The sequence below is a fragment of the Melopsittacus undulatus genome, chromosome 4, assembly GCF_012275295.1.
Source record: "Melopsittacus undulatus isolate bMelUnd1 chromosome 4, bMelUnd1.mat.Z, whole genome shotgun sequence".
Classification (NCBI taxonomy): domain Eukaryota; kingdom Metazoa; phylum Chordata; class Aves; order Psittaciformes; family Psittaculidae; genus Melopsittacus; species Melopsittacus undulatus.
The window spans coordinates 103,388,376-103,413,545 of NC_047530.1; the positions used below are offsets into that span (position 1 = coordinate 103,388,376).

The 25,170-nt window shown below is 40.5% G+C and overlaps 1 protein-coding gene across 1 annotated transcript in view; it reads right to left on the reverse strand.

Moving 5' to 3' along the window:
* The window catches only part of CCDC186 (coiled-coil domain containing 186), a 36,199-nt gene extending 11,437 nt beyond the window's left edge, over window positions 1-24,762 (reverse strand). Inside the window, exons 1-9 of the mRNA XM_005154515.3 lie at window positions 24,705-24,762; window positions 10,083-10,776; window positions 7,634-7,760; window positions 5,170-5,298; window positions 4,020-4,232; window positions 2,369-2,488; window positions 1,714-1,818; window positions 1,310-1,408; window positions 487-573 (exon numbers count right to left, since the gene is read on the reverse strand). Of these exons, the coding sequence (XP_005154572.2) occupies window positions 487-573; window positions 1,310-1,408; window positions 1,714-1,818; window positions 2,369-2,488; window positions 4,020-4,232; window positions 5,170-5,298; window positions 7,634-7,760; window positions 10,083-10,759 (1,557 nt within the window). The 5' untranslated portion in view covers window positions 10,760-10,776; window positions 24,705-24,762. The remainder of the gene's footprint in view (window positions 1-486; window positions 574-1,309; window positions 1,409-1,713; window positions 1,819-2,368; window positions 2,489-4,019; window positions 4,233-5,169; window positions 5,299-7,633; window positions 7,761-10,082; window positions 10,777-24,704) is intronic.
* Between the last annotated feature and the right edge of the window lie 408 nt (window positions 24,763-25,170).

A 25,170-nucleotide genomic window follows, 5' to 3' on the forward strand; every position in this document is an offset into this window, starting at 1 on the left:
ACCCCATATTATGTCTTCATCCTTTTTTCTAAGATCCTTTTGAGTCAAATCCCTGCTGTGGATAGAGGGACTGGCACACTGATCTATCGATTGTTCAGAAGTTATCAATTGTACATACTCCTTACCAGAGGTTGCATGTACTCTACAGAACTGACTTCATAGGTGGGAAGAGTTTACAAGTATTTTTTTCTTTCTCCAAAATTACTAAATTTACTAGATGTTTACAAAAATGTTCCTCCCCACTTTTCAGTCAAACAAGATATGTACCACGAAACAACACACTGTACTATGGATCAACTGAAACATGCTGAGAAAGGCTACCCAGAGTCAACAGTTACATACTACTACTAGTCTCAAGTCAGCCAGTCTAGTCACACCATTTATTCCAAAAGAAGTAAAATACAATTAACAGATTGAATATGATCATGTTCCAAAATCTGACACTATGCCTTTAGCCCCACTGCAACCCAACAGAGCACACATTACCTTTGTTCTCAGCGTTCGAAGCTCATCCATGCCTTCTTTAAATGTCCTCTTCAAGTCTTCCAGTTCTTTTATTTTAGCATGATGCACCTTTTTAAAGAGTGAGAAGCTCCTTGAGAAACTGAAATGGACAGTGGCATCTCAAAAATATCCAAGCCAATGCAGGCCAGAACAGCTGAAGGGACTTGAGGCAGAACATGTACCCTAAAGGTCTGTTTTACTTATTCAAAAATCAAAGCCTAAAAGCTTCTTTATTCTCAAAAGAAAAGAGAACAAAAGTAAGATTACAGACTCCGGTTTTAGGTGTACAAATCTATGCCACAGCAGCCCCCGAGGAAAGTTCAAGGCAAAAGGACACTTGATTAACTCTGATGATAGCATATGCACATCTGAGCTGTAAGCAGGTACTAAATCATTGGAGAATTCAGCTTCTGGACTAGCAGATTTCTACACAGAACAAAACCTGTCTCTCCTTGCCACATAGCTTGGTCAAATACCAGTCAGAGAAAGGCCTGCCTGTCATCTAAATTTGTACTCTAAATTACAGCAAGACTCATGTTTATAAATCAAAGTGCAGTTACTTCACCTTCATCATATCATATGTTTCCTATAACTTCATTTTCAGTAAGTGAATCCAGGGTAATTGAAAAAATCTTCCAAAAAACAGAGCTGGAAGCAAACCCTTAGGATGTAAGTATAGTAGTATAGGATGTAGTATAAGGCCAAAAATTGCAAGCATCTTAAAATACTGATTTTCAACATTAAACATCCATGGCATTCTCTAACTACTAAGTTGCCGACTTGTCTCCCCACACCCCACACTTACCTCCAGGTGATCAGACTTCTCCTGAATTTGTTTCTCTAGCTCTCCTCTAGTTACTCGGAGTTTTGCATCCAATTCATTTGACTTGATTTCTTCTGACTCCTAAAAGAATATAAGCAGAGTTTGAGAGTTTCACATTCCCCTTTCTAGTTTTCTGGGTATATACACAGCTTTTCACATCACATATAAGAAAGTAAATGTGCCAAGCAAGATCCCCACACTGCATGTCAATCAGGAGAACCATTCTCCCTTTTAACAACTTTCCAAGTTAAGAAACCAGTGACTAGTTATCTCAGCTTTTTAGCTTACACAAGATAATTCTTCCCTGCTACAGCTTAAGATGGAAAGGGAGGAAAAAAGACTCAAATGCTAAATACTAATTTCACCTCCTAAGAACACATGCCTACCTGATAGGTTTTTATCATTTCTTGACAGTTTTTCCTGATCTGGTCCGCTTCTTCTTTTGCTTCAGTTAATTTTGTCATTGCATCTTTGAGGCGTTCTTTGGTTTCCTATAAAACCAGTAGCAAATAATGGGCCTATTTATATACCTTTATCTGGGAAAAGCATTTCTCATAATAGAAGCTTCCTATTTCAGGCAGGAAAGAATTAACAAAATAACAATAAAAAAAACCCATCTGGTATTATTTTTCACCTTGCCTCCATTCAATTATTACTTCATGCAATGTTGTTTGTTCCAATACTGAAAGCACAACAAAAGGATCTCCTGATTATGTGCCATGAATATTTTCAGATGACAGATTTAACATCACATAAAAACTAAGCTGACGGTTAATTAACGAAACACAAAAACAACAAAAACACCCCCAAATTAAAGCTCATCACCAGATTAAACAGAATTCCCCTCTCACCTCTTTTCAACATTTCCATCTCAATATCAGCATCTTTAAAAGCACTGTTCTGGCTTTTGCTGCGGACATTCAAATTAAACAAAACCCACTTGAAAAACAGATTTTAGTAATATATACAAAGTAAACAGTATAGCAGCTACATTCCTCTGACTACATTTTCACACCATGGTATCAGCACCACTTCACTAACCTTGTGTGAATCCATTTCTGTTTTCAATTTGTTCTGAGCCCATTTGACTTTGATAACGTGAGAATTGATTTCTTCTTTCAATTTTTCTATTTCTCTGTTCAGTCGAGTGGCTTCAGCATCCTATGAAAATGTCATGGATTTTATTTTAGGTATTAAATCATCCAGTGCTTCTACAACAAGACTCCTGCTCAAGTGTCAAATGCCGGGTTTTATTTTCCTTAAATGTCTGGATTTTACAAAAGCATGCACATTCTTGAGAGCAGTCAATAATGCTTTGGCCCATAATACACTGGAAAAAAAGCCCATTAGTGTTCTGGTTTGAATAGCAAGGTAAGGCTGCGCTACTCGTTGTGCACATCAATGTTACATATTTGTTTTAAAAGTCAAAGCGTGGCATAGTGTTCCAACCCAAAATAAGTATCTCCTGTGTAAGCTGTATGGCCCTATTTTTGTTCCTTTTCTGGTAAAAGGATGAGGAAACACAGGTGTGAAGTGGTAAAATCATATATTATACAAAACTACAGAAAAATAATAGTGGCACTAATGGAATGGTAATACCAGCTACACAGGTACAGATTAGTGTGAGCACCTACTGTGAGCAAAGCGTACCTAGTATAGTGGAATATATCCCTGCCTGTGGCAGGGGTTGGAACTAGATGAGCTTTAAGGTCCTTTCCAACCCAAACCATTCTATGTTTAACATGCAAGTTAAATCGCTAACCTGTGCCAAGAAGGATGCAAACACATGCATACTGCTAGTGTAACCTTTTCCACCAACATCCATAAACCAGTGCATCAAGTCAAAGTTCCACTCTGTGTTTCTGAAGCAATAGGCTCATCTTACCAAAGAAGTTTAAAGCAGCACCATATGAGGGCAGCACAAGCCCTGTAAGGCTCTAGTGTAATCCTCAGAAGACAGAGAGTACATTAAGTTTTGTTTAGGAATCCTGAACTCGCACTTCTGCTTCCTGCTCATGTGAGACAGGATACTGCGGTGAATTTTTGTTTTGGAACATTAACTTTTAGAATTAAGATGTATTTTTCTGACCCTTCTGTGCAGAGTCCAATTGCTCAGAAGAGGGCCAAAACAAAATTTGAGCCTTACAACCCATTTTTTGGTCTTTCACATGAAATAGAATTATGAAGAAGAACAAAAGAAGACCTGGAAAATTTAAGAGGCTGGTGAAAATCTCTTACCAGCTTCTAGAAAAAGAATGGTAGATTATTTGAATTGGGCTGGGAAAATCCTATTACTTCTTTATTAATTTCTAGTAGCACACAAAATATAGAGCAAAACCGCACAAAAATAGCAAGAGACTACAAGAATTTAGTGCCATTACAATCTTAAAATAAATCCAAACAAGCTAGCAATTCCCTCAAGATCCAGGCATCTGCAACAAGCAGCCTTTTCAGTTAAAGAAAAAAAGCCCTCATGCTTCACAAACTAATATTCAAGAAAAAACAAAAAGGAACTTCAAAAAGGCAAAGAGAACTCAGTAACTTCCTCTTCTTCCCTTGGAGGAAAGGGGTTTTTCACAGCAGTACAGCCAAACTGAAAGAAAAAAGGTTTCTTCCACCAACAGCAAACAAGCAATAAGCTTGTTCTGATAGTGCTTTTAATCATTCACTCAAGTCACACAGCTTAGAGTACCTTCGATTCATAGAGCTGGTGCAACCTTCCTTTTTCCTGAGAAAGCTGTTTGATTTTATTAGTATGCTTTTCTATCTCTTTGTTTGCATCTCTCACTCTTCTCTCAAGTGTCTCCTTTTCCTTTCGGAGATCAAGCGACTCCTTCTCCCCTCGGACGTACTTCATCACCATTGTTTCTTTCTCATGGCGTGCTTCTTCACACTTCTTGTTTGCCTTAAAAACATGAAAACAGAAGGAATCAATCTTGTATTTCATAATTAGCTTTTATAGGACACTACCAGATATTTTCAGTATCACAGTACAGTATCAGAGTAGGAGTCAAAAGGCCCAGCTTTGCAAAGACTAACGTTATATCCCACTTAATTACTGCAGTTACTCATACTTCTAATAGTAAATCTGTATCTAAGCAGCTGCAGCTTCACAGCCAAACATCTCAAATGAGATATCAATATATTAGCAACTTGGAATATAATCTGTTGTTTTAGAAGGAAACAAGTGTATTTGGTAAGATCCAGTAACAAAATAATTTTGCAAATACCCAGTGCCAGTCCTCTGCTTTCCCTCACCCACATGCCAACTGCACAATCAATAGACAGTGTCTTATTTCTGCAGATTCCTCTCACCCCACACTTAGCAAATTCTGCTTCAAATTAAATAAAAATAATGAAAAAGAATCAAATATAGCTTTAGAATTCAAACAGACAAAATACTTGACATAATGATATTAAGAAGTGAAAAAAATAATCTGTTTTCACTAATACATGAGACAAAAGAAGAGCTTTGTGCTAGAGTTGAGAAAAAAATTAATTTCATGATATCCTGACTGAAAAAAGCCACTGCCAGCCTTTTTTAACCTCCTTCTGAAGCAGGATCAGCTTACAAGCAAGAAAAATGAGACTGCCTCAAGAGTCCAATTCCATACAGATTAATATACACATTAAAAACAGTTATCAGGTGCCCTAAAATGTTAACAGCTATTCAAAAATTCATTGATGACACCAAAAAAGCATATATTTAACTTCATGCTGGTAGCTGCCATTTTGGAACATCCTGCCTTACCCAGTTATCTAACAACTGAGGCTACATATTTCCTACCAGAACCAAGTTTGTTCGTAAGATTACTTCAACAATTAAGTGTTTTCCATATTACCTGTTCCATTCGAAAGGCCATCTCTTTATGCAACTGCTGAATAGCATTTTTGGCTGCTGCATCTTGAGTTACAAGTTTGTCTTTACTAGCTTTCAATTCTTTATTAAGCTCTTCCATTCTCGCTTCCAGCTAAAAGACATTATCACATAATTACAGAGAAAATTAGACTTTAATTGTGTTTCATACAGGCAAGAACATTTCACACAACATTAGAAGCTACAACAGATATTTAGGTGTATTTTACATTGTCAAGCTGCAACTATCCATATTGACACCTATCTTTGCATTACAGTATGAGTGTGAAAGTTGTCAATTCTCATCTTCAGCAAGACTGAAGATGCATCAAGTAAAACATTAGGCACAGTAATTTACTACACAAAAAGTTAAATTGACAGCAAAATGTTGATATGCCAGAGTAGAGCTGGCTGCTCTCTGAAGCTGCCTCACCTTCCACCCTTTTGTCACTATCACTGTGCCATATACTCCACCATGCCAGCAAAGCAGTCATGCATCCAAACTGAACTGGGAATTAAATCATTGAAGAATAACTCGGCAAATAGAGAGGTGTTTAGTCATTGTGCTGGCACATTTTTAGCCACCTAGTGAAGCAAGTCAGAGCCCTGATCCAGCTGAAGAATAATTACCAGTGTTCAACTGGAACACGTCCAGTGCGTGTTCACTGCACAGCTAGGCAAGTCCAGTACAAGCAGCAGCAGCCCAAGAGCAAGTTGTGAATACATAAGCTATAATACTGTCCAAAGGCTGTTCAAATTGTGCCTTAACGACTATCTGCTTGCTCCAGGGGATAGCCAAGTCGCCACAGTTAAATTGGCTTGGTTTTGGGGGTGGGTGAGGTGTAAAAAAACACAGGATCAGTATCTTACATTTTTGTGCTACTCTGAACTGCTGCAGGAATAAAAGGGAAGCAAACCTCAAATGCTTCTATGACCACACAATAAATTGATCACACCCTGTTCAGCTCTGCAAATTAATCACTGCCCATACCAAAAGTTCTACGTGTACAAGCATGTCTTTATGGTTTGCTTACGGCTGTGAGTGCAGCCAAGCTTTCATTGACTTGAAAGCCACCAGAACACAGTAATCCACAATTGTAACAATAAAACACATCACAAATGAAGAAACCTCAAGTGTTTCACTGTGATGTCTCTTAAAGGTATTATCCAAACTGGTATTTTCTGATATCACTTGCAAGCATGTAATATCACAAATCCAACCATCCTACTTATCCAACCAGAAAGCAAAACAAACTCCCTTACAATTTGTTTTTTCCCCCCAGAATGAGATAAAGCAATTGTTGCATGATACAGCACTGTATGATTTCATGAAGCTATCATGGAAACACAGACAAGAGAGAATGAGTAAGCTTCTCATACTGATTTATATTCAGGCATATGCAATTCCAGTTTGCAGCTTAAAAACAAGACTTTTCAATTCTATTTTCAGTCACATAATGGATTTTTAAGATTCATTGACATTAACAAAAGACAGACTAAGCTTTTACACACATGAACACATTCCTCTGCATCACTACTAGCCCAATACACTGCTTTGGGAACAGATTTCTGTGCAATGCAGACACTAACAGAGAAACCTGACAACTAGGGTAGTATCAGCAGTATTTTGACAAATTAGTATTCTAAATGTACTCTCTTGACAAATTCCTAAGCTGTAATCAGTGTACAAAGCTGGACAACCAACTGCAGGAACATAAGCATGTAATGTTATACCAAACAAGCAATGACACCTGATATGATGATACCTTTCTTCCCCTACTCATACCAGTCCACCCCAAATGCGCACTCTATGTTCCTCTTTGGTCTGTCATGGTTCTAATAATTCACTAGGGAAATGCCTGTGTACAGTAACTGAGAATACCAAAATAACATGCAAGACCACAGTTAATATCCTCTACTCTTTATGCACTTTCCACATACTGTTAACTGCTGTAACTACACCTCCAGCCACTTCTATTAGCGGATACAGCAGTTAACAGAAGATAAAGATGACAAATTAAGACCTCCTTTAAGCCTACCTACAAGAAATAAATCATCCCAACAGGATGAAAGACTGAATGCGTCATTCTCTGTAAAATGACACAGCCTTCAACATACACTTTCTCCAGCAGGAAGCCAAGGTACACAAGACTCACCTATGAGGGCAACCCACGAAATGGGAACTCTCTTGACTTGAAGAGAGACTTCCAGAAACAGAACATTTACGTGATGTGAATGTAGAAAGTCAATTTATCCAAAGACACTATCTGCTTTTAGCTAATGAATATTCCTTGGAATGGAAGAGCAGATTTATCCCCTTAAGTTTAGCATAATAAGCACAGGCATTCTCTCCTTCTCTATACTGCCAAGGATGTCTTGTCACTATTGCCACTGTTTAACAGCGTATACAGGTCTGACACTGAACAGCGCTTCTGGTTTATTATCTGTACCTGTTTAATAATGTTGAGGTGCTGCTTTTCTGTTTCTGTTCGTTTTTTCAATTCATCTTTTAAGTTGTCCTTTTCTGAGCAGATTTCTAAAATAAGTTCTTGATGTTTTTTATTTTCTTTAATCAATCTGTAAAGAAAAAAATAAACCAAGGTACATCATTACTGGTGGGGTTTGGCTGGGTTTAGTTTTGAGATTTTGCTCTTTAATCTGTAAATTCTATTGGGAGTCACAGCCAGAAATAGTAGTGAAATCCATGACAGCCTTACAAAACCAAATCTGAACTACACTGTGACAATTCTAAACCAGCATCTTCTTTGTGAGGAAACTGCTTGTTTCCAGCATTTTGAGACTGCATGGCACATGGTAACATGAGACATTTGGTACCTCTATGCAGCTACAGAACTGCAAATGTTAGTAATTTTCAGGTAGTCATAAGACAATAGCTTTCAGCTCTAACAGTCAAATGTCTGGAAACACAGATACTGCATTCATTTCATGGATTGCTCAGAACAGCCCTTGAAGTTCACAACCAGGCAAGAGACAGAACCTGATTTTTTCAGTGCTAGGCAATATATAACTACTACAATAAAATCTGTGCTCATGCTCCTTATAAAATTCAATTTTATTCAGCAGTAGTTTGTTCCTTTGCAGTTGAGCTGTCTAGAGCCTGAGCTGAAGCTGACATATTTAGTCTGACCTAGCACTGCAGTAAAAGATAGCTACACCCAGAACTCAGAAGCTATAATGTCAGACTGCTGAATGAAAAGAATCTCAAATACATTTAGATGTTTGAAGATACAGCTAGATGACGGATATTTTAGGCCACTAACTGCATGAATTTGTGGGAAGCATGCATTTACCTGAACAAGATATTTAAATATCCCTTTACACATACACTTCCATCTCTAGCTCACCTCCTCTGCAAAAAATCACTGAAGAAATTAGTCTACTGAATTACAAGGAATTCAAAACCATCAGTGCAGGAAAGCTTAGCACTTCTGATCTGGTTTTTAATCTATTAATGAATATTCCAGGATTACAAATTCTTCATTCACACAATTGCTGCTCAGCTATATATCCTAGATCTGACCACTGGGTCACTTCCAGAGCAATGCAACAAGCAATTCTGCTAATCACGAACTAAGGGACAAAAATCAACCCAACCCAGAATGCCCTTTGGACCAAACATAAAATGTTCCACAGCAGTTTTAACACTCTTGAGGTGAGTCCCCAGTAGTCAAAGGGGTACAGCTGGGGCAGCTGGCAAAAATATAGACCAAATACATGTTTATATGTAAAACTGTCTGTATGTATACATAATAGACACGTCTTTAAGAAAGTAATTGGTCCATAGCCAACACCACTGACCTACCTTTGAGTTTACTGTAAACAATTAAAACCCAGATAACTTCTAAACTTATGATCTCCCGGAATTACAACCATTTACACACCCACCACTTCAGATTCCCACTCCTCCTCTGCAATTACTGAATGTTTAACTAGGTACTCCCAAGCTTTCTTGTCATCAACTTTCCTCTCACATTTATTTCTGTCAGAGGTTAACTGCCGAGGAGCTTTTTCTACTGGGCATCCCTCTCTCTGCCTGGTTTCCCTCCCAAACCATGGTATCAGAGTGCCTTATAGGAAGAGCAGGACACTCATTTGCAGCTCTGAAAGCCAGAATAAATTTGAAGTTAGAGACCACATTTTGTTAGCAAAAAGAATGTCTAAAGGGGAGCAGAATATGAAACACCATGTGGGGAATGAAGAAATCAAACAGTGAACTGTCTTTGATACAAGTATTTTTATGTAGTATACTGCCTGGTAGAACCATTGAGCCCAGTTTATTATAGCAAATTTTATCAGCCATGCATTTCAAAAGCCCTCCTATAAAATGAGGTAAGACAGTAGTTTATTTATGTATGACATTTCCAACTCAGAGATTAGCTCTGAACTGCTTAGCAACTTTGCTGTATCATAGCAGGAGACTGAATACTACTTGAAAAAGCAACAAGCAATTTCATACTCAAATAAAATGTACATTGTGTGAGTTAGCAATTATGAAGATTATGAAGATTAATTTCTCCAAAGACATACATGGACTGAATGAATCCTGAACTATTTTTATATCGCCCTTACTTTTACAGTATTTGAGTAGTTCCAGACATTGGCAGGCTATTCAACTCAACAGTTGGCTATTCAGTCCCTGCCAAATTCCACAGTAATTCAGAGATCTAAGCACACATTTGTATTTACAAGCACATGCCACAAGTAGAAATAATTCCTCACTTAAAGAACATAATTAAAAACGCTCATTAACCATCATTGTAACAACTCACAAGAGACTGCTTGGGTCACACCAAGATGTTGCATGCAGCTGCACACAACATGCAACCGAAACTGTTCAGTACATGACTCCAATTGTGATGAGCATGTTCAAATACTCACTTTTTTATAGTCTGTTCTTGCTCCAGGTATTTCTCTTGCACACACTTTTCGAACACAGCCAAGGCATGTTCACCCTTCCGCACACCATTGGGGGATTTTCGCTCCTTCGGAATATCTGTAGACAAGAGTTCAGACTCTATTTCCTTTAGCAAATCCTCCTGTGAGGAAGTCTGATGGATTGTGGAAATAAGCTTCTTTGTGCAGTCTGTGTCATAGGGACTTTCAGAATAGATTTTATCGCTCGAGTTTTTCACAAAGTCAGACTCCTCCCTTAGCTCCTGTAATATTTCCATCAAAGACTGTTCCGTCTGGTTAGTTTTGGGATCTTGCCGTTCAAATTCTTCAGTAGATAACTGTTCTGGTTCTGTGGAGCCTTCTACCTTTCTATCACAGCATGTATTCGCACAGCAGTCTGCCCCTTCACACTGCTGCTCCAGTCTTTCTGCCAGGGCCCCATTGCTGCTCATGCCAACAGCTGCTGAATCCTGGTCCGAGGGGAACAACCTGGATTCCCTTTCCAATAAACCAGCATCAGCTCCAGTATAACTGATGCTTGAGCAGTCCTTCATTCCGGGTCTTTCATCAGTCTTCTCATTACCTGGGGACCCCAAAGAGGCATTATCTGAGACACTGACTGGCTCCAGCACACTTTGAATTTCTGGTAGATGTCCCTCCATCTTTTTCCTTTGGAAATCTAGAAGTAAAATTCACATTACACAACATATTATACTCAAAATCACAATGAAAAGAGACTGAGGGGAAAGAAAGGCTAATGGAAAGCAAAACTGAAAGGGCAAAATTATTCAGATACTTAACTGTTATGCAGAGCTCGTTGATCTTCCAGCCTGACTTTTAGTAAATGCGCCAATGCAAGTTTTTCTAAGAGAAGGTGAAAAACCAAGGACAGCAAATGGGAAGTAATGGGATAGGAAATGCCAAGACAACAAGAAAGCAGCAGAGCTTTTTAAAATTAAATCAACAAAAATTCCACGAAATCACTTCTGAAAAACACTTCAGACATAAAATAACAAAAAATATGCGAGACTTAGACCTTTCATTTCCCTATATATGATTTGAAAGCAACAACATGTCACGACTTATTCATTTTTACAACACAGTGCGACTCCCTCATCCAGCCAGAACATTCAACTTCCTTACTGTCACATCCTCGCTCACCACCCATACAGCAAAATGTATCTGTACCCAACAACCTAAAGGAAGGGGCTGGGGGAGGATGGGGGTGAGATTCTCTTTTCCCATCTGCTTTCAAGCAACCAAAAATCCCCTTGTAGAAAAGCACAGATGGTCTGCAGCAGATCTGCAGAGCAGACACTGGAGGACTTGAAAAGCTATGGAGAAAGTGTTCTATTAGGAGGACATCATACTGAGATCCAAATATCCAGAACTCTTATTGAAGAGCCTGGGTATAATGCTCTATCTTCGTTTTCAGGAGTCCCAGATGGTCAGGTGTCTGCAAAGGCCACTGGCATTTTTAGAAAGCACAGGAAGCCCTTATATAATTTCCATTAGCAGAAATTTACCACAGCAGTAGTAACTTTTACATGCAACCATATCCCCCAATACTGGATAAATTAGTCTAAAACCAAGGCAAATTTATCATTTATAAATTCAACTCTGCTATTCCAACAACCATCTCAAAGCCATCTTGCAACACCAAGCTTGTTTTCATACTTGCTTTCTCTCATGCAGTCCCACAGCCTGAGTCATACAGCTACAAGCTCCATGCCCTGCACTTTGACTCAGTCTGAAAACAAACCCTTTGCACTGCTTGGCTCCTTTCCTCCCAAGTCCTGCCTAATTAACCATCACGTAGTACCGAGGCTTATGCTGGTCAAAGAGGGATACATGAATCCAGTTAGGACTGTCAGGACTGATAATTGCTACCATTATCACCTTTCAATATTGGGTATAAAAAACAGGTAAGCAAAAAAGCAGTAGCCTCATCCCAACTGCTTCTACCAGGAAATACTATAAAATTAAAACTTAATATCTGAAACCAACAGTTGGGCTTTAAATGTCAGCTAATTGACAAGGGGCAAGCATAAGGAACGCTGAGCATAAGGGTAAAAGTATGAAAGGGAACATGCCACAACTGGACAACATCAAATGACAATTCTACATTTTAAAGTAACAAGCAAACCACTTTTCTTTCTTGATTTTAAAGCAAAAAATCTCAGTGCCCTAACCCAGAACAAGCCAATAAGAACCAGAAAGCAAACGGTAGGGAACTCTGAGAATAGAGATAGTCAATGTGAGAGAATTCACCCACTTGGTTTGTGCAGCCAAAACAGTGGCTTTCTTTGTACCTATCTACTTTTTGATAACTTCTGCTAGTAATGAAAGTTCACAATGTACTGGGTCTTATTCCAAAATAAAACAACCAAAAAAACTAACCCAATGATGATCTCAATCTGCAAGCAGAGAATGAACATAACTGTAAGAAGCAGCATTCAGGTTGACAGGAGCAGAACACACTAGATCCTACTTCATTAAAAAGCTGTTAGAAACCCCAATGTTTTGAGACTAGTACATTTAATAGAGTCAATAATCATAAGAATTTACAAATTATGCAGCTGAGGGAAGAAAAACACACCTAGTATCTGTTCCCTTATGTCACAGGCAGTTTATAATCCACAGACTCAGCTGTAGAGACTGCATCAGTATAAGGCTGAGGTACCATTTTTCTCTACAGCAGTTACTCTAGCCTAAGTTCTTGCTGACACTTTCTCTGGAATGATCCGAGGGTTTTATTGGCTCATTTAAAGCCCTTTCTGAAGTACCTCTCAAAGATAAACCCCCCAAATGTGCAGTTGTTTGACACAGGACTGCCTCAAAGCTGCTCATCGCTGCCCAACCTCTGCAGTTCTTCACTCCCATATGGTAAAATCAGATACATGAACTTCCAAATTGGTTGTTACACCTAAAAAGTCCAGTCAGCAAACTGGATGGGATTTCATATGAAAGCAACAGGTAAAAGATACAGCCCTGTTAAGACACTACACTGGAAAGAATACTAAGTTTTCATCTTATCGTTCTTCTTCCTTCTGTAAATAATATTGTGAATTGGTGTTAGAAAGATTAGTATCTGTGGAAGCAGAAATACAATTATTTGCATAACTCAATTAGTCACAGAGCAATAAAATGCCACCAACTCCATATCATCTTACACTTAATATCAATCATAAACCATAGGGTTGGTATCAAATGCATGGGGAAATTTGAACAGTGACTGTACAAATCAGTTAAAGCATGAAAAAGGAATTATGATGATTCAGTGTTCCCTGCAGACCTACTCTAATTTTCAGTCATACACAGAATACAATTTAACCACATTAATTTCCCAGTCATTCCAAAGCTAATACACTGGATTTTGGATGTATCTACCCAAACCTATCTGAGCGTGTTCATGGCCAACACAGATCTTCTCATCCCCCACTGCCACTGAATAGTTTTCATGTACTAATTACTAACTTATCTTCACATCAGAAAAATCCAAAGGAATCATGTGAGGCAACTGTCAATGCAAGTTCATCTTGATATTCAAATGTCTCTGGAGTACTCAGTTTGTTACGCCTACCTCTGATAACTGAATATAGCAAATACCTCCTTCTTAAGGCCAGAGACAGAAAACTACAGTAAGAATATTAAAGACTTTTTGTAAGCAAAAGGTTTTGCATGGCAATAGCTTAGAAGGATCAACACTGCTGGCCTAGCAGTAGCTGGCTGAAATGAAACATGCTAATACTTGACAGCCTTGTATCAAACAACAAATACAGCAAGTCCCAGATATTATCAGGACACAAGATACATATTTGATGGCAGCTCCATGTCTTTACAGGTTTAATGTCTATCTTCCTTTATTCTAACCATTCTTCTCTTCCAAAATCAGGGGAGTACTAAACTTATGGTATCATTCTCTTAAAAAATACTGCATTAAAAAAACAAAATAGCTTCGTGTCTTTTATGTCTTCAGAAGGTGTCAAAAACAATAAAAAAGGCAAATGGTAACTCAAGCAGATGAGCTGTTTTATGAGTTGATGCTTATTCATCAGCCAGGCACACAGTAGGAGTAGCAGCAAAATGCCACGGGAGCACTGGTGACCTTCTATCCTCAATCACTTGCTCTTCTCCTTCCTCAGGGTTGATCAAACCATGGCAAAAGTGTCTTGCTCCTCAATGCCCTCCAGGTGATGTGTGTCTCACCTTCACAGTACACATGCCACAGGAGAACGAAACCACTACCATGTCAACTTAAACCCAGAGCAGGAACTTTGAGATTAGCCCAGCCCAAGCCTGCCTGCATACCTTGAATAACCATTCATCTTGTGAGACTGCCATACAGCCAGCGTCGCATGTGGAAAGCTTTCTGTCACTGCCTTGTGACCCTTTCCGCTCCTGTGACAGGACTCTCAGCACTCACACAACTGGTCAGACCAGTCCTCCTCTGTTTTACAGCTCACCATTAGTTTGACACTAATACACCTTCCCCATGCTCCTGCCCTATTCTAAAGCTAAGGAAACAGCCCTCTTGTGTGTCCCCCAAAATGCATTAACACAAAGCAAGTGGAAACACATCACTTTAAAACCTGGTGATGCAAGTAGCAGAGAATGAGGAACAGGAACATAGCTCAGCCAAACTTCATTTAGAGCAGCAACAGACCCACAGGTGATGTTTGCACAAGTCAACAAAACAGCTCTCTGCATATATACACCAGAATATAGACAAGTTGCACCCTTCAAAACTAAACCTTTGCCTTTTTCTAAAGAGGTACTGTTTTTCCATCATAAATGTGATCTCCAAAGCAGCAAGGAGCATACATACTTTACCTCATTATCTCATGGTACTTACAAAAAACTAAACCTGCATCAGCCCATCTGATGCTCATTTTAAATATTACATAAGTACCTGGAGTAAACTGCAGTCACAGGACACGCAGCATTAAAGGTGAATACTGGCAAGGGTTGCAGCTACTTCTCATACTACTGTAACTGATATGGGCTTATCTGCTAAACTGCTGATCGCACAACTGACTCAAATGCAAGCAGCAGAGATCCTGCCAGTACAGCGAGGGGACAGCACACCATCTTTTTATGGCAGAAATGTCTCACAGGTATGTAAGGGAAAGCAAAGACCCAGAAAATAGTGGGGTTTTTTATTCACTTGCTTTGTTACATGAGAGAAATATCTTCTTACTAACTGCTAACCAAATGGGAAAGATAACAAACATGACAACCATTCACTTAAGCTCTTCAGTGATGTATGTGATACAATTGGTATTGATCATCTAGGGAGAACACTGAAACCCCTAATACATGACCCTGAAACATGCCCCAGAAAAAAAGAGAAGAATATTTCTTCTAGCTGCCTCCAGTAGCAGTCATCCTTAGTGCTTGTTCACTGGAAGAACTCTGTATTTTTCTGCACAGCAGACAGCTAAGACCTATCACTTGGACAACAAAACTTAAGCCTTTCTCTCCCCCTCTCTTCTTCCCCTTCTTTCTGCCCATCACTCACTATAAAGTGAAAGGAAACGCTGTAATAAAAGTGTAAGACAGAGAGGGGGGAAAACTGAGTAAAGTTGTTCCTTTCCATACATGCTTTAACAGTAAATTCTCACTTCAGAGGTCATTCACTGGCACAGAGAAAAGCAAGTTTTCTAACAGTCAAGCCTCCCTTCTCCTCTGCTGAAAAGTACATGCCCTCTTCCTTTTTAAAGAAGCAACTTACAACCTCACCCTCTGCTGTCCATCAGGTTATCCACTACACCAGCTGAAAATCTTCATTCCAGTACTGCTAATGCCCAGAAACTAGAAGGTAATTCATGATGAAAGCAATTCCCTGTATGCTTCCTGCTGTCTGCACAGATCTAATTAGGGCCAGAAACTTTTCCAGCTACAGCCTGCTATTCTGTTACTACAGGCATGCACTGAGAAGCTGGTACATCTTAATTCAATATTCAAACAGCCTGTCTTTTCAATCTTCTTACAGAGTGCAAACATGATTCTTTTGAATCCCTGGCTACAAAGGACTTTCCTAAGCAGATACACTATTAACAATAGCATTTAATTCCATAACAGAGATAGCTTGACCAAAGCTATCAACACTTCTGTTGTGAATAGTCAAGAAGGAAGAAATGAGTTTGTTTCAGCCAATTTCAAAATACATGAGATGACATCCAAAGAAACACACTAAATAACAACTAGAGGAAGTATTTTATGAGGTGTGGCTGCACAGAATTCAATAACAACAAGAGAAAAGAAAAAAGCATGTGCCTTGTCACCTAGAAACTATCACAATGGGGCTCTTCTACAATAAACACATTGAAGAATGACAGAGGTGTGTGCCTGCAGACTGGGTTCTGTAAGCAGATTGACAGTTAAGGTCCAAAGAAATATAAAGCACTGCTGTAAGAAAAATAATCTATTTAAGCTGCAAAACTTAAACACACTGCAGAGAAATGGAACAATAAAGGGAAGAAGTGAGTAATGTTTCACAGGTGTGTGTATATACAAGAACTAGTTCAAAGCAGGGTGGATTCTAAAAGAAAGTGAAAGCGAAGAGCACTGAGATAAGTAACTGAGCACAAAATCTTCTGAAAGGGGAATAATAACAAGAAGTTAACACAGTAATAGCAGTTCACTGGACACCAAACACATTCAGCCATGCTTTGCATGGCATAATGGCCAACAGCAGTCAATTATATCAGCCCCTTTCAACAAGAAAGGTTTTACATCATCTTTGGGTAGATGTTTTTCACTCACAGCTGTGCTCCTAAAAGAGACCTTGTAGCAGCGACACTGACAAAAGAGGGAATAATCTACTCTCTGAACAAGTATACATGCAATCCACAAAACAGTGAAAATACAACTGTCACATAAACCAAGACTATACTTTCTCTTCACCTCTGGATATTCAAAAAAATCCAGTCAGGTTTTACAATCTCATTTTCAAACAGAAGTACAATGTAAATTTGCAAAGCTATCCTCTTTCCCCTTCCATTCCATGTCTGCCACAACAGACTACCCAAATTTCCCTTAAGTAATACACTAAAGCCTCAAAATGATCCAAAGCTGCAACACATATATGATGCATTTCAGTGAGTAGATGGGGGACAAGGAAGGGAGTGATGAAGCAGTCCATGGCTCATGAGTAGACAATCCCAACATCAGCAGGGCCATAAGTACCAGGCCAGGCAAGCAGCTAAGTGACAGAAAAATCTGGGGACACAAACACAAGCTGCCGGAGTTCCCACAAGTCCCTACCACTCTCACATGGATCTGTCCTGGTTTCAGCTGGGATAGAGTTGATTTTCTTCCTAATAGCTGGTGCAGCACTGTGTTTTGTCTTTAGTCTGAGAACAATGCTAATAACACACCGTTATTTCAGCTGTTCCTAAGTAATGTTTACTCTGATCAAGGACGTTTATCTCCCATACTCTGCCAGTGAGGAGAGACACAAAGAGCCATAAGTGAGCAGAGACAGAACACCTGACCCAAACTAGCCAAAGGGGTATTCCATACCACAGCATATCATTCCCAGTATATAAACTGGGGGAAGTTACCCAGAAGAAACCAACTGCTGGTTGGGTCATGCTGGATATCAGTCAGTGTGTGGTGAGCAATTGTATTGTGCATTCCTTGTCTTGCCTGGGTTTTATTCCTCTCTTTTTGTTGCCTCCCTTTTCATTACAACTATTATTATTACTTTATTTCCATTATTAAACTCTTCTTATCTCAACCTATGAGTTTTACCTCTGCCACTCATTCTCTCCCTGATCCCACAGGGAATTGGGGACAGGATGGTAGGTGGCCACATGGGACTTGGTTGCTGGCTGAGGTTAAACCACAACAGCATGTCACCTCAGCGATCACACAGTTGCATTACCACTGCAGTGTGTGCTTGCTAAGGAAGCACTGTGTACCTCTAAACAAAGTCCACGTGTTTACAGGAAAAACCTTCCTGTAAACAAGCCTCTTGAAATTGCTTCAGAGCCATTCTATTTGAATTGTTATCAGAGATGCTTATTTCCTGGTTCTTTCTCAAACCACACTGGATTGGTAACTCAAGAAACCTGCTGCTGCTACTCTTCATTTTGCTTTAGGAGATGGCACATTCTCAAGATATGCTCCACTGGAAATTCACCATACAAATCTAAGCAAACATCCTTAAGTAATAGCCTCTTCAAATGCTCTGCAACACTCACCTTCTGTATCAGAGCTACGCAATTTAGGTTTAGTGTGCAAGCTGTCCTGTCATCTACTAAGAGAAAATTTCAAGCTTGTCCTCTGGACAGCTTCTTATGAAGATAGCTAGAACATCCTCAGCCTGCACCATGAAAGCATATCATAGAATCATAGAATAGTTAGGATTAGAAAGGACCTTAAGAACATCTAATTCCAACCCCCCTGCCATGGGCAGGGACACCCCACACTTAAACCATGTCACCCAAGGCTCTGTCCAACCTGGCCTTCAACAGTGCCAGGGATGGAGCATTCACAACCTCCCTGGGCAACCCATTCCAGTGCCTCATCACCCTAACAGTAAAGAATTTCTTCCTTATATCCAATCTAAACTTCCCCTGTCTTATGTTTTAGCCCATTACCCCTTGTCCTGTCACTACAGTTCCTAATGAAGAGTCCATCCTCAGCATCCCTTCTTTTCACTACTTCTTTTCCCTAGTACCAGACCAGAAGACTTGGGCAGCACTACTTAAATCAAGACACCTGTCCCCAGTGATGTATTATTGTCCTCTTCACCAGATTTCAACTTATTTCACAAACATCTCTGCTCCTCTTTGTCCTCCTCTCCAATTCCACCAAAAAAAAAGAAGAAAAAGAAAGAAAAAGATGCAGTTTGATCTATGGACTTACACAGATTCTTATAGCAGATCCCAATGTTGAGGGAGCAAGCAAGGAAAGAACAGCTTCACTTTCATACTGGAGGTACCAGGTGCAGACATTTCTGAATCACCCCAGTTTTGGCAAAGCTGGATTTAGGAAAGCAGACGTACAGCTTGCCTACAGATTTAGAAAGATGTGAATTTTATCTCTGTATAACCCAGGTGCTAGATGAACAGAGAATTCTATACCCCAGTTAAGTCAGTCAGAAATGTAATGCTTTCACATTGACTGCCCTGTTTGTTCACCTGCAATTGTCCAACCAGCGACACAAGAACCAAAGAACCTGAAACTGTAGATGCTTTAAGCAGAAACCAGAACTGTTCCCTCTACTTTCTTTATTCTGTGTTTCTAATAGGTCTCTAAACACCATGAAGTTTATTCACTGGCATGTGTTACATCTGAAGATAGAAATGCCACCAACTTCGTTGTGCAACCTCTCAAAGCTGCTCCAATAACAAAAATAGTTTTAAAATCAAGACACACGCAAAAAGGCTACTAAAAGAAATCCAAACTAACAGCTAGATCTGCAGTTGGGGCATCTAGAAGTTAGACTTCCTTTAAATGAAAAGCATTATCCTTATGGAATTATAGCTGCTGAAGAAAATACTGGTTTTTTCCTGTATCACTCAATAGTAAATTAAAATGCAGTCATGTGAATTTCCAAGATGTGGAAATGTGTTAAGACGAAACAATACAATCCAGTACAACACTGAAGATGGACTTTATCTCACAGAGCTAACTGGGATTTATTGGCTGAAGAATACTGAAGAGAATGATAATGATTTTTAGAGTCTTCCTAACAAGTCCAACAGATATGAGGTAACCATAATAAGAATTCAAGAAGTTGCAGGCAAAACCCTTCACAAATGCCACAGCACTTACAAGGAAGACCATAATTTGTGTCTGAACAGTTTGTTCCACAAAGGACTATTCCTCTTCTTTAAATATCAGGATACAAAATACTCTACTAGAAGCATAATCTTAGATGAATCACAATAGAATAATAAGCACTTTTATTATCTTTGAACACATTATCCTAAGACAGAGACATTAAAGTAACCATTAACAATTAGACAACTGTTAGTATCACAGAAACGGTCACTTCATTTCAATTCAGGTTTAATTTCCAACCTACTACACTCAGGTAAGAGATGAAGCTGTATGACATGCATACAACACTGTATGTAGCATGCATACAACGATGTTCAACAAAACTGATAAAGTTACTGATTTTGGGGTATGACAACAGGTTTTTCTTCCTTCTTATAATTGTGTTGTTCAATGTAAAACTCAAATGCATCTTTCAAAGAGCTATTCACACCTTTACTAGACAATCATTATTTGAACAAACCAAAATGCTTTTCCCAATCAGTGTCAAGCTGTCACTGCACCAGAATTCTTGCTAAAGATTTTACATAACAATACAACCAAAATTAAATGGAAGAGAAATTTTACTGTTTGTGTCAGCAGCTACCTGAAGTGTTACCCTAATAATCTTTGACCTAAACTAATCTGAACAGGCTGAACACACCTCTCCACTTGTTGGGTGAGGTTTTTACTTTTTCTAGAGCAAAATATCCTCAACTACTATTTACTGCTTATTGCATTCACTGGCAAAACTTTCCTGTTTCCAATTAAGACCCAACTTACCTGTATTTTGCAAGGTATCTTTCATAAGGATCCCATCTTAAATGGCTTTCCCAGACTAAGTATTACACTACCTAGTAACACTAGTAACTCAAATTCTAGAGATTATTCTATTTTCAGCTTAAATTTATAAAGAAATGAAGATTCACCTAACAAAGTTCTTGTCATGTTCTACATGACAAGAAACAAAAAGCAGCTTTACTGTACACCAGCTGTGTAGAGGTGATAATCAAAGGTTTCAACTAAACAGAGAGGGACTAGGATAGAAAAGGTACTCAAAACCAGATAGGAGACGTATAAACATGAAGCCAGAAGGACTGGTTGAAATTAATCTGGCTATATCTCCACATATAAATGTAACCAGAGCAGCAAGCCACCCAAGTTTAGAAGTGATGAAACACTATAAAAGGAGATTAACTGGATTGAAAAGCATCATAGCACCTAAGAAAAAGTCAGGAAAAGAACATCTTAAGAGATTAATCTGATTATCACTGCCTGTATTCCATACAAAACAGACAAGAGCGAGGCATTAAGCTTCATACACTGATGGTGTTCCTGTATTTACAGACCACACACACATCCTGAGTCCCCATTTACACTAGCTCTCCCAGTATTAATTCACTTCTGCCCAAGACACTGCTCAAAATTAGGAAGATTATTACTGGGCTATCACCTAATATTGCTGAGAAGGAAGATGCAATATACCGTGGTCCACTTACACAGAAAAGCTAGAGGACTGCAACAGATAGGACAACTGTGACTCACAGTACCAGTAGTAATGCTGGCCGTGTACTGGGACACCATGTCCTCCAACCCAGACATAACTTGACACAACTCCCTGATTCAGCTCACACAAAGACTTGCTTTGATGCACATGCCTGAAGGGAGGGGAATGGAACTGTGTGTATACACAGTGGATACTATGAGGATTTCCTTACTTTTACCAGTTTAATACTTAATATCCACTGTTTTTTTGCTTTTTTAATTTGAATTTATATAAAGGCAGATTGCACAGCCCTACAGCAGTGCCAAAGGGCAAAGCTCAGCATTTCTGTAAATCCTTTTAACGTAAGTAAAGTACTTTAGAAGACAAGGTTTATTCACACTTTATCTCTCTTTATGTCACAAGTTAGATAGTTGAGCAACATCGTATGAATTCCTTCAACACGTTACTAGGTTTTCTACCCATCTCACAAAAGTCACGAATGTTATGGACATATTAATTCTACGTATGGAGTCAAATAACAGCAAAACTCCAAAATTAAGATAATCAGTTAAGGTTTAACAAGTGGGAGTGCATTTGTTCCCATCACAAGTCTTGGGATACACCTTGATAGTGTTACTTTATGTCATACTAGTCCCAAGGTTAGAAGCTGGTGTCCAAGATGTAGCAACAGCACATTACTATGAACTTCACATGAGACTTGCATACTTAAAGAGTTTACGCCTTTAGCTCTGCTTACAGCCAGGCTAATACCAGTCAGTCACTACTGTGTTTGCATTCACATTCTGACACTGATAACATCACCTGTGCAAAGAAGAATGGTGTAAAGAACGGGAAGAGATCAATTTATGATCGACTGCACAATGTGGAAAATCATACATTCTGTGACAGGTCTTCACCTATAACCAAGTCATACCTCTCGTTCACACTCTTGACAGTTAGAGCTCTGTCAGACCTTCTAGAACTGTAGTGTCACGGTAGTGGGAAAATATGCATCTTCGCATACTTGGCACTGAAGATGCCAGCATGTTTCCTATCAATGGCTGTTCTCAAATGTTTCCAGAACATGCAACAGGGTTACAAAATTCCAACCATGGCATTACTGTTTGCATGACCACTGCATACTGAAAAACACCATTCAGGAAGATGGTAAGGCTCTGTTTTCATACCTAATTCTCCTACAGAATTTTTCCAATATACCTGGAAACAAATCAGGACTTCAGTCCTTTAAGAATCTGAATAAGTCATATAATCATACCATAGTTAGGGCTGGAAAGGACCTTAAGATCATACAGTTCCAACCCCCCCTGCCATGGGCAGAGATGTCTCACTCTAAACCATATCACCAAGGGCTCTGTCCAACCTGGCTTTCAACACTGCCAGAGATGGAGCATTCACAACCTCCCTGGGCAACCCATTCCAGTGCCTCACCACCCTTACAGTAAAGAATTTCTTCCTTATATCCAATCTAAACCTCTGCTGTTTCAGTTTGAACCCGTTACCCCTTGTCCTATCACTACAGTCCCTAAAGAAGAGTCCATCCCCTGCATCCCTATAGCCCCCCTTCAGATACTGGAAGGCTGCTATGATGTCTCCACGCAGCCTTCTCCAGGCTGAACAGCCTCAACTTTCTCAGCCTGTCTTCATATGGGAGGTGCTCCAGTCCCCTGACCATCCTCGTGGCCTCCTCTGGACTTGTTCCAACAGTTCCATGTCCTTTTTATATTGAGGACACCAGAACTGTACACAATACTCCAAGTGAGGTCTCACAAGAGTAGAGTAGAGGCGCAGAGTTTAGAGTCAACTCTAAGCTACACAGAAGACTGACTTCTGCTAGTGTAAGAGATAGTATTATATGCAATATTAGTACGTTTAAAGAAAAACAGTATTCTGTGTACTTCCTTAAATTAGAGTCCTGATTTTCTCTTCTGACATCAGTTTCTTTCTTTTCCCTCTCAGTTTGAGGCAGCAGGCTCTTGGTCTATGCCCTGAAGATAAGAATTATCCATAAGGCTTTGCAGTATTGTTTTGCCAGCAGGATAGGAAGTTCAGAACAAGCCAACTCAGAACAGGTACAGGATTGCCTACTGGAACCCATGTGTTAAGAAAAGTTGCAGACTACTGACTTAATCTACTTTCACTGCCTAGTAACAGTACTAAATCCAGAAAAGCACTTGCTTTTTTCCATAGCTCTTTAAAAAGCCAGCTTCAGGAAATTCAATATTAGCCTTACATAGTGATAACCAATATAGATGCTAATTAGGACCAAAGAAACCACTCCCCATACATGGTTCCTCAGCCCTTTTCTCAACACTTTGAAATGGTAAACCTCACAATACCAACCATCACCTATCAACAACCCAAATTAAGTCTTACCAAACAGAAAATACTGCTTTAAAGCTAAGTCAAGAATAGACAGTTGAAGAATTTCAGTTAAAGGAGGGCTTAAAGGCAATACAGAACAAGTTAAGGGTTTTTTCCCCATAAAGTGGATAGCATTTCACATTGACAGTCTCTTAAAACACCTTCAGACTTTCAGTTTCTCTTAACTCCTAGAGCTTAAGCATCTCCTGAAGTCAATGGTAACATAAACGTTTATAGCAATCACCGATTACATTCCCTTGTCTCAGACTCACCTGTGCAGGCTATATTTCCACAACAAGACCCAAAATCTGCAAGCCTACTTAAGTTACACTGAAACTTCCTGCTTCCAAGCCTAGAAGGGCAAGCAGCTTTTGCAACTACCATCTGCCAAAACAAGGACACGTACCCTACCGACCCACTGCAGCCGCCTCCAAAAAATAACCTACATACCGGTGGAACAGTTGCTGCCTTTTGTTGCCGAATACACTTAACCACACAGTGAAATCAACACACAGCGAAACAGGACAAGATGATTAACAACGCGGGGAAGCAAGCTGTCAAGGAACAAAGAAGACTCCGAGCCCGCACGGCAGCCAGAGCTGCCCACTCGGAGGTCCTGGATCTGAAGCGCTACTAAGGCAGGACCTCATACCCCTCACCCGGCCCTCACGTCCCCTTGTCCCTCTCGTCCTGCGGGACCTGAGCCTCACCACAGAGCCGACGGGACCGCTGCCAGCCGCTGCCCGTCCTCACACACAGCGGCCACCACAGCCACGGGCCCCTTGGAGCCCACCGCCCGCTGCCTCCGGCGCGCCGCGGAAGGCGGCCGCAGCGGGTCACCGGCACCGCCGCCCGCCCTCTCGCCGGGCCCTCCCGGGAGCGCCGGCCCGCCTGGCCTGCCCCCGGGCCGGGCGGGTGACCCCGCGGTGCACACCGCCTCAGGGAGCCCGGCACCAGGCACTTACCTGAGCTCTACGAGGCCGGCGGCAACAGCGGCAGCTGCCCCATGGCGGCGGCGCGACCGGCCCCCGAGCTGACACATCAACAAAGATGGCGGCGGCGGGCGGGGTTTCGGCCGGGGGGCGGGAGGCGGGGCCGGGGGAGGCCGGCGGCCGGGCAGGGCCGGGCCGGGCTGAGCTGAGGTGACCGTGCCGGGTGCCCATGGTGCTGCCGGGGGCCCGGAGGGGTTGGCCCGGTTCCGTCCCAGGGTGTCCCAGAGCCGGCTGGAGCGGACCCGGCCCCTCGCCGTGACGGCCTGATGCACTGTGGCTGGGGCAGCCTGGAGAAGGCGCCTGAAGGGGGGTCCTTAGAGCAGCTCCAGTGCCTAAAGGGGCTGCAGGAAACCTGGAGAGGGGCTTGGGACAAGGGCCTGTAGGGACAGGCCAAGGGAAATGGCTTTAACCTGCCAGAACAGCGGAGACTGAGATGAGT